Genomic DNA, 13,335 nt, shown 5'->3' on the forward strand with positions numbered 1-13,335 from the left:
CATTGATTGGATTTGTGAATGGCACGCAGAGCTTCCAGTTGAACACGGACTGCTGCTGTCTGGAGACTGACCTCGGGTAAACCCTCTGAGGCTCCGCGGACTTTGGAGATATTCTGCAGAGGTGTTTTTTTTTTTGCGCAGCACAGAAACTCTGGCGCAACACAAAGGGGGGGATGCTCTCCAAAATGCACTGACAGGACCGAGCGCAACTACGATTAATAAAGGACGCAAAGACAGCCCGTTGTGAAAGATGATGTCACTGATAGACCTGGACGATGATCAGCGATGGGTGCCCACTCACGTGAACATCACCGTCCTCCGCGCGAGGGGGCTGCGAACCAAGGGCAAGCACGGCAGCCGCTACCTCTACACCATCATCCAGGTGGGGAAGGAGAGGTTCACCACCGGGCTGGTGGAGAAGGCGGCGGTGCCCGAGTGGAACGAGGAGTGCTGCTTCGAGCTGCTGCCCGGGATCCTGGAGGACGGGGGCCGGGGCGGCTACCCCCACGGGAGCGGGGACCTGGTCCTCACGGTCATGCACCGGGTGCTGATCGGACTCGACGTGTTCCTCGGGCAGACCGTCATCCCTCTGGACAGGATATTCCAGGAGGGGATGTGTCCTCGAGATGAGTACGTGGTGTTTTTAATGGAGCCTGCATGACAAACCAATGTCAGTTTGATGCTCACACAGAAGATAGAAGTGTGTGTGTGTGTGTGTGTGTGTGTGTGTGTGTGTGTGTGTGTGTGTGTGTGTGTGTGTGTGTGTGTGTGTGTGTGGTGTCAGACAGAGGTAGAACCAGTACTAAAACCAGTAGTAAAAGTAGCAATACGACTGAGCAGAAATACTCTGTTACAAGTAAAAGTATTGCATTCAAGATTATACTTTAAGTATCAAAAGTAAAAGTATACTCTTGATGCAGAATAGCACCATTTAGAGTCATATGACTGAATAATAAGTGATGCATTAATGTGTAAACATCGCCAATGTTGCAGAGGGTAAAGGGTTCATTTAAACTGCTTTAGACTGCAGAGTAATTTATTCTATAATAATACTTCATGATTTATTGTTTATATTTCTTATTCTGCAGAGTAACAAGTTACTAAAGCTGTTAGATACATTTAGTGGATCATACAATGGTGACATTGTGGAGTAGAAGTAGCATACAATAACAATACTCAAGTAAAGTACAGTACTTAAGTAAATGTATACTGCATATATTCCACCACTATTGTTAGGTGAATGACAAGCAGCGTTAGTTCTTCTTTATTTACCTGATATTTGTATTATATTTAATATTCTAGTCTCTTATTTAAGGTGTAGTTTTCTCCTCTCACCTGTTTTGATGACGTCATCATTGTGATTATCAACCGTTTGCTTTTACAACCCAAAAAACACATCAGCTGATAAATGAGAAGATAAGAGTTCAACATTGAAATCAGACACAGAAAACGGCAAAAGCTGGAACCCTAAATGCATACAGGCTCATTAAATGCTCCTCTGGTCTGAAGCAGTTCCCACAATGCACTGCAAATCAACAAGATGAGATGCAGTTTCCACTGTGGAACAAGTGATTCTAGCCAGAAAGCCTCCATCTTCAAGTACAATGCACATCCTCCGTTTACTCTTACACAGCACCAGTTTACTGTTCACACAAAAGATATAAGTGATGTGTCATGTTTTCCGGGACAGACAGGGGTGGAACAAGTACTCAGATATCTTTTATTTAAATAAAAGTATCAATACCACATTGTAGAAAAACTGTGTTACAAGTAAATGTACTGCATTCAATATCTTACTTAAATAAAAGTACATTAAGTATAAGCATTAAATAAACCTAAAGTAGCAAAAGTAAAAGCACTCATGATGCAGACTGACCGATTTTAGAATGATATATTTATATGACTGGATTATAATTAGTGATACGATAATGTGTGCGTGACTTTAATCTTTTGGACATCTGTCAAAGTGGATTGGTGAACCTGGTATCACTGTACTGATATAAATAGAACAACGACGTGAGGAGGAGTGACAGATTCTTCATCACATTCAGTTTTGAAAACTTCAAGGAAGTGGAAATGTTTTTTTTGGGACACACAAGGCATGCCCATGATAATTAACTATGACTGAAAATGTGTAGTTTCGTCTGTGCTTTGTGGTTTAGGTTCCCAAAGTGAGTTAGAATGTGAATTCAGTTTACATACTGTAAGTTATTTTACTTTTGTAGAGCATCTTGAAAATAGCTTGGAGTCTTTTGTAATTTGCCTGATTGTGAGTATTTGACAGGTGACTCAACAGGACTCGCCACTAAAGCAACACTGCACATCTGGCTTTAATTGTGGGCTCTCCGTCCTCTCTACGCTCAGTGGAACTCACTGAATTCCTGCTGTTAGTTTTGGCTCCACAACACTTTCTCTCAAAGGATTTAGGAGGCAGGAACAGAGGGAGGATTTCATTGGGTGACTCTTGATACAGTATCGTCCCTCATAGCACATAGCTCGAGGAATTTGGGTTGTGATTTCCTTCACTGAGGCTTGTAAAAGCAGTTTGTTGTCAAAGATTATGAGTACAATCCCCCGGGCAGTAATTCCAGATTATGTAATATGTGGAAAGCTTCGCCAGAAGGAAATCAATGTGTTTTGTTGCTGCTGGTTTTGTTTTGCCAGATAACACATTCAACCTCTGATTTGTGCTTTAAACCGACAGCATCTCACTGCAGTAACATGATTATTTCGAGCAGTGATAAAAGATTGACTGTCCCCTTTTCTGTTGTGGCTCCAGATGGTTCAAGCTGAACTCTAAGGCGGGCAGAAAGGAGAAGGAACGTGGGGAACTGCAGGTTACAGTCCAGTTCACTCGCAACAACATGACAGCCAGCATGTTCGACCTCACCATAAAGGACAAGCCTCGCTCTGCTTTTGGCAAGCTCAAGGACCGCGTCACGGGGAGGAAGAGGGGTGACATGGAGTCCTCCTCGGCCATCGTGCCGGGCCGCTTCGCCGCCCTGTCGGGATCCCTGGGGCAGCCGTTTGGAGAGGAGGGGGGCGGAGGCTCGGGGGAGCCACGAGATGTGGAGATAGCGGAGGAGAAGAGGAGCAAGATGAAAGATTTCTTCAAAGGGAGGCTGCGCAAGTCGTCTGACACCAGGTCATGCTCGTCCCTGGCTTCAGAGAGTAGTGTGTCCTCCATGGCCAGTGATAACCCCGGGCCTCCGCCCAGCCTGGATCTGATGTCAGACCCTCCCAGCTCTCCCATCTACACGAGCAAAGTGAGGGTGGACACCCATTACGGAGAGACAGCTTTAGCTAAAAAAGGTAGGCCTTGTCGTTATTTACATGTGCGGGACATAAAGGCTGGTGACTGTTTTCATTGAGGCCCGGTGATGAATCACATTCCCACAGTGTTTTAAGGCGAAGGTGGGCCACCTCTCTGGAAAACAGGACAACCTTTACAAACATCATTCATAAACTAGAATCTTCAAGGATAATTAGCAGGCAGACTATTCCACATGTGCTGTATTTAATGAGCACGGCAAGTATTTTAGGCCCTTATATAACAATTACATTGTTCACGAAATCAGAGGGTCGGGATCTCCAACTAATTTAAGTTCCAGTTCAATTCAAACTCAATTTTGAGGCCGATACCAATTATCAGTGTTTAAGATTAAAAAGCATTCTAACTATAAATCTGTTTATATTGTAATTTTTTTATCATAACCACAAATATACATTACATAAACACACATTGTTTGAATAGGAATCCTTTAAATGTAGACATAGAATTGCAACCAAGATATGTACTGTGTGGGACATTTTACAGGAGAAAAGAAAACTTCTTCTGTTGGACAAACTTTGTGATGCTGACACTGTTTCAAAGGAGCGTTTTCTGTACTGTGATTTGTTGTAACTTATCTGCTGACAGACACACACTGATACGCTACATATAAAATCACCAGTATTAGCGATATGGGTGTGATGCTCCACTGTGGAATACGAAGCTGCTTGTAAAGCTGCACAAACTGATATTTTGATATTAACAATTACTACTAAAACGAGTCACTCTTGGTCTGGAATCCACCGCTTTCCCCCTCATTTCTGCAATTTCATGTTTTTTTTTGCAGCTCATTGTTTTGGGTTTTACTGCTGGCGCCAAATTACAGACAGAGCTAGTGACCAGCTGGTGAACACAGTGGAGCGTTTAGCAGCTGAAGAGCCACATATGCCCCCCAGGAATTGGTGGAAAACAAGACACAGCCTACTTTTGTCGGGTAGCCACCAACCACAAACATGACTCCCAATGAATGCTAATGTTGCTGCTGGATGAAACGTTGCCAACTGTTTTCCAAGAAAAGTAGCTAGCACTAGCACTAACAGTCGCTAAAGGTCGGCAGTTGATGTCCTATGCTAATTTGCATAATGGTGATGTCATCGTGTATCTTTTGCATAAAGCTTATTGGTTGAATGGGCTGACGGTCTGCGCAAGAAACACAAGGAGAGGGAGAGACTTTGTGCTGTAATCTCTTACAATATAATACATTGCTAACTTTTCCCTGGTGGTCTGAATAAGTTGCTAAATGTCTCGCAAGCTGCTTTTTAGAAATAAAGTCGCAAAGAGGGTATGACATGTATAAATAAACAAAAGTTGGCCTGAACAACCTCAAACTATGATAAGGTCATGTTGTGTTGAAAGCTTTTTAAGTGGTGTGGTTACAGTTGTTACTGACTTTTCCCGGAATTGCATGTGATTGCATGAAAACAAAGATGTGGGCTTGTTTTCATAACACAGTTCTTCCTTCCCTCCATCAGTGCTCACCAGCCAGCACACCTCAAAGGTTCTCACACACAAGCGAGCCTTCAGCGATGAAGCCAGTAAGATCACGGCAGCCTTCCCTCGACCAAATCTGGCAGTGGAGTCTCTGAAAGGTCAGACCATGACTCAGTCCAAGTCTTCCTTGTGTATAAATGGCAGCCACGTCTACGACTCCGAGCCGTCGACTCCAAAGAGCTCAGGAGCCCACCAGTCCAAGCTGGACCTGCTGGAGAAGTGCTCCCCGCTCTCTCGGTCCCTGCAGAACCTCACCAAGGACAGAGGCTCCTCCGCCGAGGGCCGACGCTGGTCCTTTGACAAGATGAAGAAAGAGGAAAAGGAGGATGAAAAGGAAGCTCAGCCATCGTCTCCTCCAATTCAGCAAGGGGGTCGCCCTGCGCAGGCGGAGATGCCGGTCGTCTCATCTGCTGCGGTTTCACCCGACAAAGGGAGGAAGCTAAGAAAGACGTTGTTCTCTGGAGGGAGGAGTGATTCTCTGCCAGCTAAGTCCGACCAGAGCCAGGCTGGTTTGACGTCTGAGGGGAGGCTCAGAGGCTGGTTTGGCTCCAGTGAATCCCAGAACAAGCCGAGGTGAGTCGCTTCCAGACTTTCCTTTGGGCTCCTCAGTGTTTAAATGTACTTTCTATCCGGGTACATGGGAGGCCTGCATTCAGCCGGGTGTCGCTGAGTTCAGTGTTTGCTCCATGCTCATCAGACAATGTGATAGATTTAGTTCATAGTTTACTCCATTTTTTTACGACCATGCCGTATCATCATCTCATAATATATTTTCCACAAATGGCACTCAAGCATTTCCATTATCTTCACCAACACGCGTCTACGTTAGATGCAACATCACAGTGGTTTTGGGAAAATGCTTTCCACGTTGTATGAGCTCACCCAGCTGAAAAGCTGATGGTCTTGAATGGCTACAATGCATTTTATTTATTTTTGCTTGATTATTTTTGCAAGTGTGCTCTGCTTTTTTTGATCAAGCTACTGTTTTCATAATTCTTTAATTTGGCCAGTTTGATATTCACTGATGTTAGCGGAGTTTTTTCCGTAACAGAAATGTCACCTAATATTTTGGCTTGTCTTCTCTGTTTGTGTAAGAACGATGTTCCCCATTTGGTAACGTGGCACATCATTAACTAAGAGGACTATTGTGCCCTATTTTCCTCTACAGGCTGGAAGGTTCTCCTAAGGTAGAACGCAGCTCAGACGCACCCCTTCCCCTCCCTCTCCGCTCCCCCGTACCCTCTGAGTGCTCCCTTCCCCTTTTCTCCCCCTCCGGTCATGTCTCACCTGACGACTGCAATCCCACCAATCCCTTCACCCCCTTTTCCTCTCCCGCCTCAACCCCAATCTCCCCCTCCAACCCTTTCTCCTCACATATGCAGCGCAACCCATTTTTTGAGGACCTCATAGCAGAAGAGTCACAGAGGTCCCCTCCTTTCGGCTCATCCCCGTTTCATTACACAACTCTGCCTTCCCAGCTCTGCGCATCCAGCTCTGCTCATGATGGTAAAGCTACAAATATGGCTTATCTAAAGCGGGAGCGCCCCAGGCCAGTCGCTAGGCAGATATCTCTCCCTGCATTGTTACCCAAAGCAGCCACACCCAAGCCCTCCGCCCCTCGCTCCATGTCAGAGAGTGCAGGGGAATCGGACGACTCGTTTGATGCCTTTGCCTCCAGCAGGTTCAACTCACCTAAAGGGAGTCTTCCCAGGACCAGTCCAACTTCATCTCACATACACAGTTATCTTCCAGTTAATAAAAGCAGCAGTAATCATGCACAAGATCTGCAAACGTGCGAGGAGGAGCCTCCACCTTTGCCTCCGCGGAAACCTTTACGAACTTCCGTGCACGAGATTTACTCAGATGGCTGGCTGCACAGAGGTCAAGAGCTGGCTGTGCATAAAGAAGCCTACCTGCTCTCGCAGACCGGCGTGGCCTCGCTGCAACGGGGAAGAGAGGGAGAAAGCAAAAGAAACAGTGTATCTCCAGACCCTCACACCACCAGCAGCGAGACCTCCGACTCCCTCGGCGTTCCCTCTCAGCCATACGCAAATGTTACTTCACCGGGATTCACGTCCCAAGAAAAGCTCCAACGGTTCAAATATGAACCTTTGGAGGATGAAACCGACCGCTGGGGAGGGATGCTGTTTGAGCAAGACTTGTACGGACGCACGTGCAGAGGAAACTACGGACAACCCAAAGCAAATCGTTTATCGTTGAGCGCTGAGGAGACTGAAGGAAATAAGATCACATCTATTACCGTAGGACCTAAAATACTTCTTAATAATGACACATTTGTAGCAGATATTTTAATCGTGCCATCTACTACTTCCTCAACGTCAGATGCAGAAGCACTTGATATTACAACCGCTCCAGTAGAGAAGACGGAGTTTCATCCACCTGAGACCACATGCACCAACAATAACGTGTCTTTCTCATCCGCCTCAGGAGATCTGAACATGAATGTGAATAAATCAGATTTTGGTTTCATCGATTCAGATGGCTCTTCTCAGTCAGAGGTAGTCGACACTCTCAAAGGCATCATGAGTTTGGGCGGGGCTTTTCCTCAACCGACAGAAGCTTCCCAGATAGCTGCTTACCATGTAGAGACAGCGACCACACCTGGGGATGTCTTCACTTTGAAGGACACTTACATACCTGGGATGAACTCTTCCTTTGAAATACCTGCTTCATCTAACAAACTGTACAAAGCCTCTCCAGTTTGCAAAGACAATTGTGAACTGACTAACGTGGCACCACATGGCCGCAGAGAGATCGAACGCCGAACATCGGATGCGGACGATTTTGAAACTGAAATCAGGGAAGTTTTATCGAGAAGCGTAGGGGATTTTAAAAAGACACAACGTGACTTTGACGGCAACGAAAACCCACAGGCTGAAGTGGGCGCACTAAACCAGAAGGAGACATTTCCCGGTGTGGTGAGCGCACGTTTCAGACCAAAAGGAGTGTCCCGACAGAACAGCAGCGGCAGCCCAAGCAGCCAAAGCAAAGCCGGAGACAGAGAGTTCGAACAGTTCTTGTCCCTCGTTCAAAACATTTCAGAAGTCAGCGAGGGACCGCTGTCGTACCAGCCCTCTAAATCGTCTCTTTCTTCCTTACCGGCACAAGCAGATAGCAGCATGCATCACGACGATGCCAATGCAACATCACGAATATCTTCGAAACCCTCCGTTATCACTTTTGAAGACCTTCACGCTCAGGTAGCACCCAACTCCAGAACGCCGTCAAAGTCAAAGATTGGGCAATCTTTGCAGGGACCCTCCTCTTCCTCCCTCCCGCACACAATCTCCCCGTCAGCTGACGCAGAGGCCTCGCTCCACCCCACCCCTGTCTGTTGCGCCTCCATGCACCCCTCAAGCATGGGCCCCAGCACCACTCTGGCTGTGGCCCCCTACACCTCCCCTTTCTCATCCTGCTCTTCCTCCTCCTCCTTCACCTCCACCACTGACCGGCCCCCGGTCGATGCACGGCACTCACTTTTGCCTGAGGAGACTCAGCCAGCTAGCAGCCTGCCCCGTCAGGAGAGCAGGTGAGAATCCTCCCACCGGGATATGACACGTGACACTTTTTTACCCAGCTGTAGATCTCCACATGCACCACGAAAACACGTACTGGTTTTCATTTCGTTGCTCTGGTTGCTTTGTTTACTGTTGGCCCGGCTTGATGTTGAATGCATTTTATGAGTTCTGTTTGTTGCATCCAACGTGGTTGGATGATACCTGCTTGCATTGTTCTTGGCTTTGCTTCACGTTTATGTTATTCATCTCATTCTTCAGTTTCCTGTTGGCTATTGTGCGTGTGCTGTTTTTCTTACACTTTGTTCCGCCTGAATTCAGCTACTTTTGCTGCTACTTTGTCCAGATATCTAGTACCAAATGAAAGCTGACGTTTTGTCCTGTATGTATGTACGTATATGAGATCATTAGAATATGTGTCATCTTGTTCAGAGGTAGAATAATTGTATTTTCAGACGTTAGGCTAAAAAACAACAGAAATAGGGCAATACTTGTACATAAGAAGTATGCTTAGGCAGTCAGAAGCACCACTTTGTGGTAGAGAGAATTCAATATTTCAGGCCTCCCAGAGTTAGACCGGACATGCCAGAAATCAGTCCCAGGAAACACAACATTTCTGTTCTTTGTGAGATACTGTATGCAAAGTGCTGTTGTTGATATTATATTTACAGCAGATACAGGTGAGGTCATATTTCAAATATTTGTGCTTTTATCATGTTTGTTGGCTTAGAAACAAATGGACAAAGGACCAAAGAGTCAGTTAATTATGACTTTAATTGATTAATTAATCACTTTAATTATCTCCTTTTAGATTGATCATTGTTGATACACTCTAAAAAGCAACAAGAGAAACTCTGCTTTTCTTTCTGTTGCGATCACAAAGTGGCTTTAATTCTAGTGTTTATTCTAATTTCAGTTTCTAAACATTCCCTTGCTGTTGCTGTTGCTGTTGTTGTTGTTGTTGTTGTTGTTGTTGTATAAGTCCACCCTGTGTCCTCCCCCAAGATGATTTCATCCTCCAGTAGCGAGTGAATCACTGCACTTGCATTTTAGTACATTTCCTGTTTGAACTCGACAGATATGGCTCCAGTTTTTAATGCTCAAAGAAGTTCCCCCTCCATATTGCTCACGGCTCCTTTCACAGATTCCTTTAGATTTCCTGACCTGCTTTGAAGTGCGTGTCACGTTCAGTAATTAGCTGGCGACTGAACTGACATACAGTAACTTGACCATACGAGATTAGTCATGCTTTGTGCTTCACAGTGAACACACACTGTGTTTAAACACCATTGCTGACCTCTGTACTTTGCAGACCTCATCCGGTGAAGCCGTTGACCTCCAGTCAATCGGAGAAGAAGGAGGGTCGTTCGGTTCTGGAGAAGCTGAAGTCCACCATCAAGCCCGGACGCAGCGGCCACCAGGCTGCAGCAGAACCTGAGAGGAGTCCGGTACTAATGCGACTATAATTTTTGTGACATTTCCAATTTAACTGTACAAACACATTTCCCACCAGATACCAGATGCATTGCCCATATTCTGGGTTGTTTACCACCTTGTGATTGAGTGTTATTACTGCAGCGAAGTAAATAAGTCGGACATGACAGTGTGCAGCTGCAACCTACCGGCTCCCTTTTAGACTGAGGTTACTTCCAACACTTGGGAGAGAAATGCTGATCCCATTACTTCTTTGGCCCAGTTAAGAGTTTCCAGCCTTCCTCTGTCACACTTTGGTCTGTTTCTGTAACACTACGTCAAACAATAAGGTGATTCTGATGCTGTGAAGGGGAAATGAATAGCAGGTCCTGACACCATCAGTTTAACCTGAAAATAAACAAAAGTGTAGAACTGTGTAATACCTTTAATTATTGTACTTTTTAAGATTTGAACTGTTTTTGCTTTTGGGTGAATCTCAATTACACATTTCTGTAATTGTGTCGGCTGGGGTTGAAACTGCTATGGAAAATTCATAATTGCAGCCCTCAGTGTTATTGTTTTCTAGGATACAAAAAATCCTTCCTTCAGCAATTTGTGGATTTGAGCTGGTGTGCAGACTACCATTAGCATGTATTATGTCACATTCCAAATTTCCCTTTGGGGATTAATAAAGTATATATTCATTCATTCATTCATTCAATAACTGGCAAACAGGCTCCAAAAAAGTCACATTACATTTTCAAAATGTACCCATTACACTGTTTGAGTCTCACTATGTGCAAACAGCGGAATAATTAAGTCATTAACGTGTCATACTAAATCAAAGCCATTAGGTCCACAGACTATTTAATGCTTCCATGAGCATTTATTAACAGCAGCGCTGTTCGGTGTTAACAAATACACTGCGGGACTGGAGCATAGTTGACTTCATTTTTTTTTACCATAAAACGTAATTTAATATCCATTTAAGATCCATTTAAGATCTTAATAAGCCAGTTATTGTAATCACAATTTCTTGTTTAAAGAAATAGTTTGACATTTAAAAAAATAAACTTGCAGAGTTAGATGAGAAAATGAATACAACTCTCATCTGCATGTTTAACATGAAGTCACAGCCAAGAGACAGTCATCTTAGCTTAGCATAACGACTATAGGCGAAGAAAAACCGCTAGCCTGGCTCTGTCCAACTGGATGGAGTCAGGTTTCCTCCCGCCTCCATCTTTATGCGAAGATAACTGTCTCTTGGCTGTAGCCTCATATTGAATGGACAGATATGAAAGTAGTATTCTTCTTCTCCTCTATCTCTTGGCGAGACGGTGGATAAGCATATTTCCCTAAATGACAAACTATTTCCTTTAACTGTGACATTTACCAGCCAGGCTCACACACATACACAAGAATCAGTAATCTACTTTAAATCACTTCTTTAAATAATGTTTTACTGACTAGCTTTTATGTGATGTTATCTTTTTACTGCATTTATTTACATTTTATTATGTTTTTATTTATATTATTACCAGTTTCTTCTCATTGTATCGACTGGTTATATTGTTTCATCTATTGTTTAAATGTATCTTTGCTTTGTCTGTCAAAGCACTTTGTAAACTGTTGTTAAAGGTAAATGAAAGTGATTGTTATTATAATTACACACACATGCATCTATAATACATCCCTACTTGTTCCGGTTCCCTCTCCCGCAGGAGGTGCCCGTGGATCGGTCGGCCCAGTACCAGCACCTGACCAACATGGAGCTGATCTCGCTGCTGCTGCAGCAGGAGATGGACATGCAGAAGCAGGACACGGCCTCCGGGCGGCAGGCGGCGCAGCTGCACAAATGTGAGGCGGATCTGAAAAAGGTCAAGTTACAGGTTCGAGACCTGGAGGACTACATTGATAATCTTTTACTGCGGATCATTGAGCAGACACCGACGCTGCTTCAAGTTCGCAACAGACACAAGTGACGACAGGGCGAGTGTGTGTGTGCTGCACACGACGTAGGATCCTCCAGAATACTGGGTCCTCCAGAGTGGGTGCAAAACACGGTTATTATTTGAGCTTGGGAATCACTATTCTAGAGACAGTTACAGTCAAACTGATGCTCCACGAAATCTGATCTCACGATCATCCAGGTCTTCTCACTGCTAATACTGCCTTGTTGATGTAGACACAATATTACCCAACATGCATGCTGGTTACCATCCCAATTTGGCACAAACAGAAAACTAAAACATAAATGGGAGCTTCGATCAAAGCCAAATGATTATTTTACTCATGCTTTGTAGAATAATTAAAGGTAGTCAGCTGTTGTCAATTTCAACTTTAAACTCACTGCTTTCACACATGCATAACATAATATACAGGCTTGAGAAGAAAAAAAAGTCACTTTAAAGTAGTTCCTCTGTCAAAATATGCTGTTAGCTCAAGTAACCTTGAAATTACAGCCGCCGAAGTGCAAACAATGTCATTTTGACTCATGGTTTTCATCTCAAACAGTTTTTAATGAAATGCCAAGGTTAACTTGAGGTAATTGCATATTTTTAAATAGAATTTAAGAAATGCAAAAAAAATAGCAACATGTCATAAAATGCTGCGCTGTAATGTGAATACTTTAAAAAGAGACATTTCTGCATTAACGTCGTTCTATGATAAGCAAAACACATTGTTCCCATTTGAGCCAGAAGGAGACTAAAGAAGATGAAGACTCATTATTTGTATTTTGTTTCTTTGTCTTTATTTTTTGCAAAAAATTGTGTTTGTTAACAACAATGTAAAAACATGTTGGTTTTGTTTCCATTCTGCATTTTTTGTTGTTGTGGAAAGAGTAACATTTGACTGTAGATATAACAGCATCAATGCAATAGATAAGATTATTTTAAGTTATTTCTATAAAATACTTTTGTCATGATAATATATTCTAATGCCACTCTAGTACCACTGTAGCTACTTGCAATGCTTTACATGACCGCAGTACTGTACTGTATGAAAATAAAGTGCACATGAGCCAAAGTTTCTGAGGTGTTGTTGGTTTCACTGATCAGAGAGAAACTAAACATCCTGCACAGGGAATGGTTGTATGGATGAAACGCTACAGCACTGCTCATGTCTCTCCACTAGAGGGCGCTCCATACTGCACAGTGGATGGAAACCTTCTGGTTCAGAGTAGACCTTGGCTTTCTCAAAGATATTCTACTCTTATCTGATTTATTCGAGATAATATTGTTGCAGATTGAGCCTGTTGCATTTTATAACAAATGCTGACAGGCTGTCCTTGCACTGTTGGCCACTTTACCTTACTGGCCTCCCTCTCAGCTGGTTTACAATCCTTACTCAAAAGCAAAATAAATCAGTATAGGCTGTGTTTTTTTTGGTGCTAAAGGGGGTTGGTACGTTAGCTGTTTAAACTGAGCAGTCTACTTTCCGAAAAAAAAGTTGTGCGGCATTTTGACATTTAAAAAATAAACAAGATGTAAAAATAGAAAAGTTGAGAAGTATTCAGATCCTCCTAAAATCAGCATCACCACTGTAGAAATACTCTGTTACAAG

At 43.7% G+C, this 13,335-nt stretch overlaps 1 protein-coding gene across 1 annotated transcript; it reads left to right on the top strand.

The window, feature by feature from the left end:
- Window positions 1-250: 250 nt before the first annotated feature.
- On the top strand, window positions 251-11,753 carry rab11fip5b (RAB11 family interacting protein 5b (class I); the record flags this gene model as incomplete). The annotated part of the gene is made up of 6 exons (XM_079229248.1): window positions 251-630; window positions 2,780-3,312; window positions 4,804-5,395; window positions 5,991-8,372; window positions 9,671-9,806; window positions 11,493-11,753. The coding sequence occupies 6 exons, from the start codon at window positions 251-253 to the stop codon at window positions 11,751-11,753; spliced, it is 4,284 nt and encodes a 1,427-aa protein (XP_079085374.1).
- Window positions 11,754-13,335: the final 1,582 nt, after the last annotated feature.

The sequence above is a fragment of the Taurulus bubalis genome (genome assembly GCF_910589615.1).
Source record: "Taurulus bubalis genome assembly, chromosome: 13".
Classification (NCBI taxonomy): Eukaryota; Metazoa; Chordata; class Actinopteri; order Perciformes; family Cottidae; genus Taurulus; species Taurulus bubalis.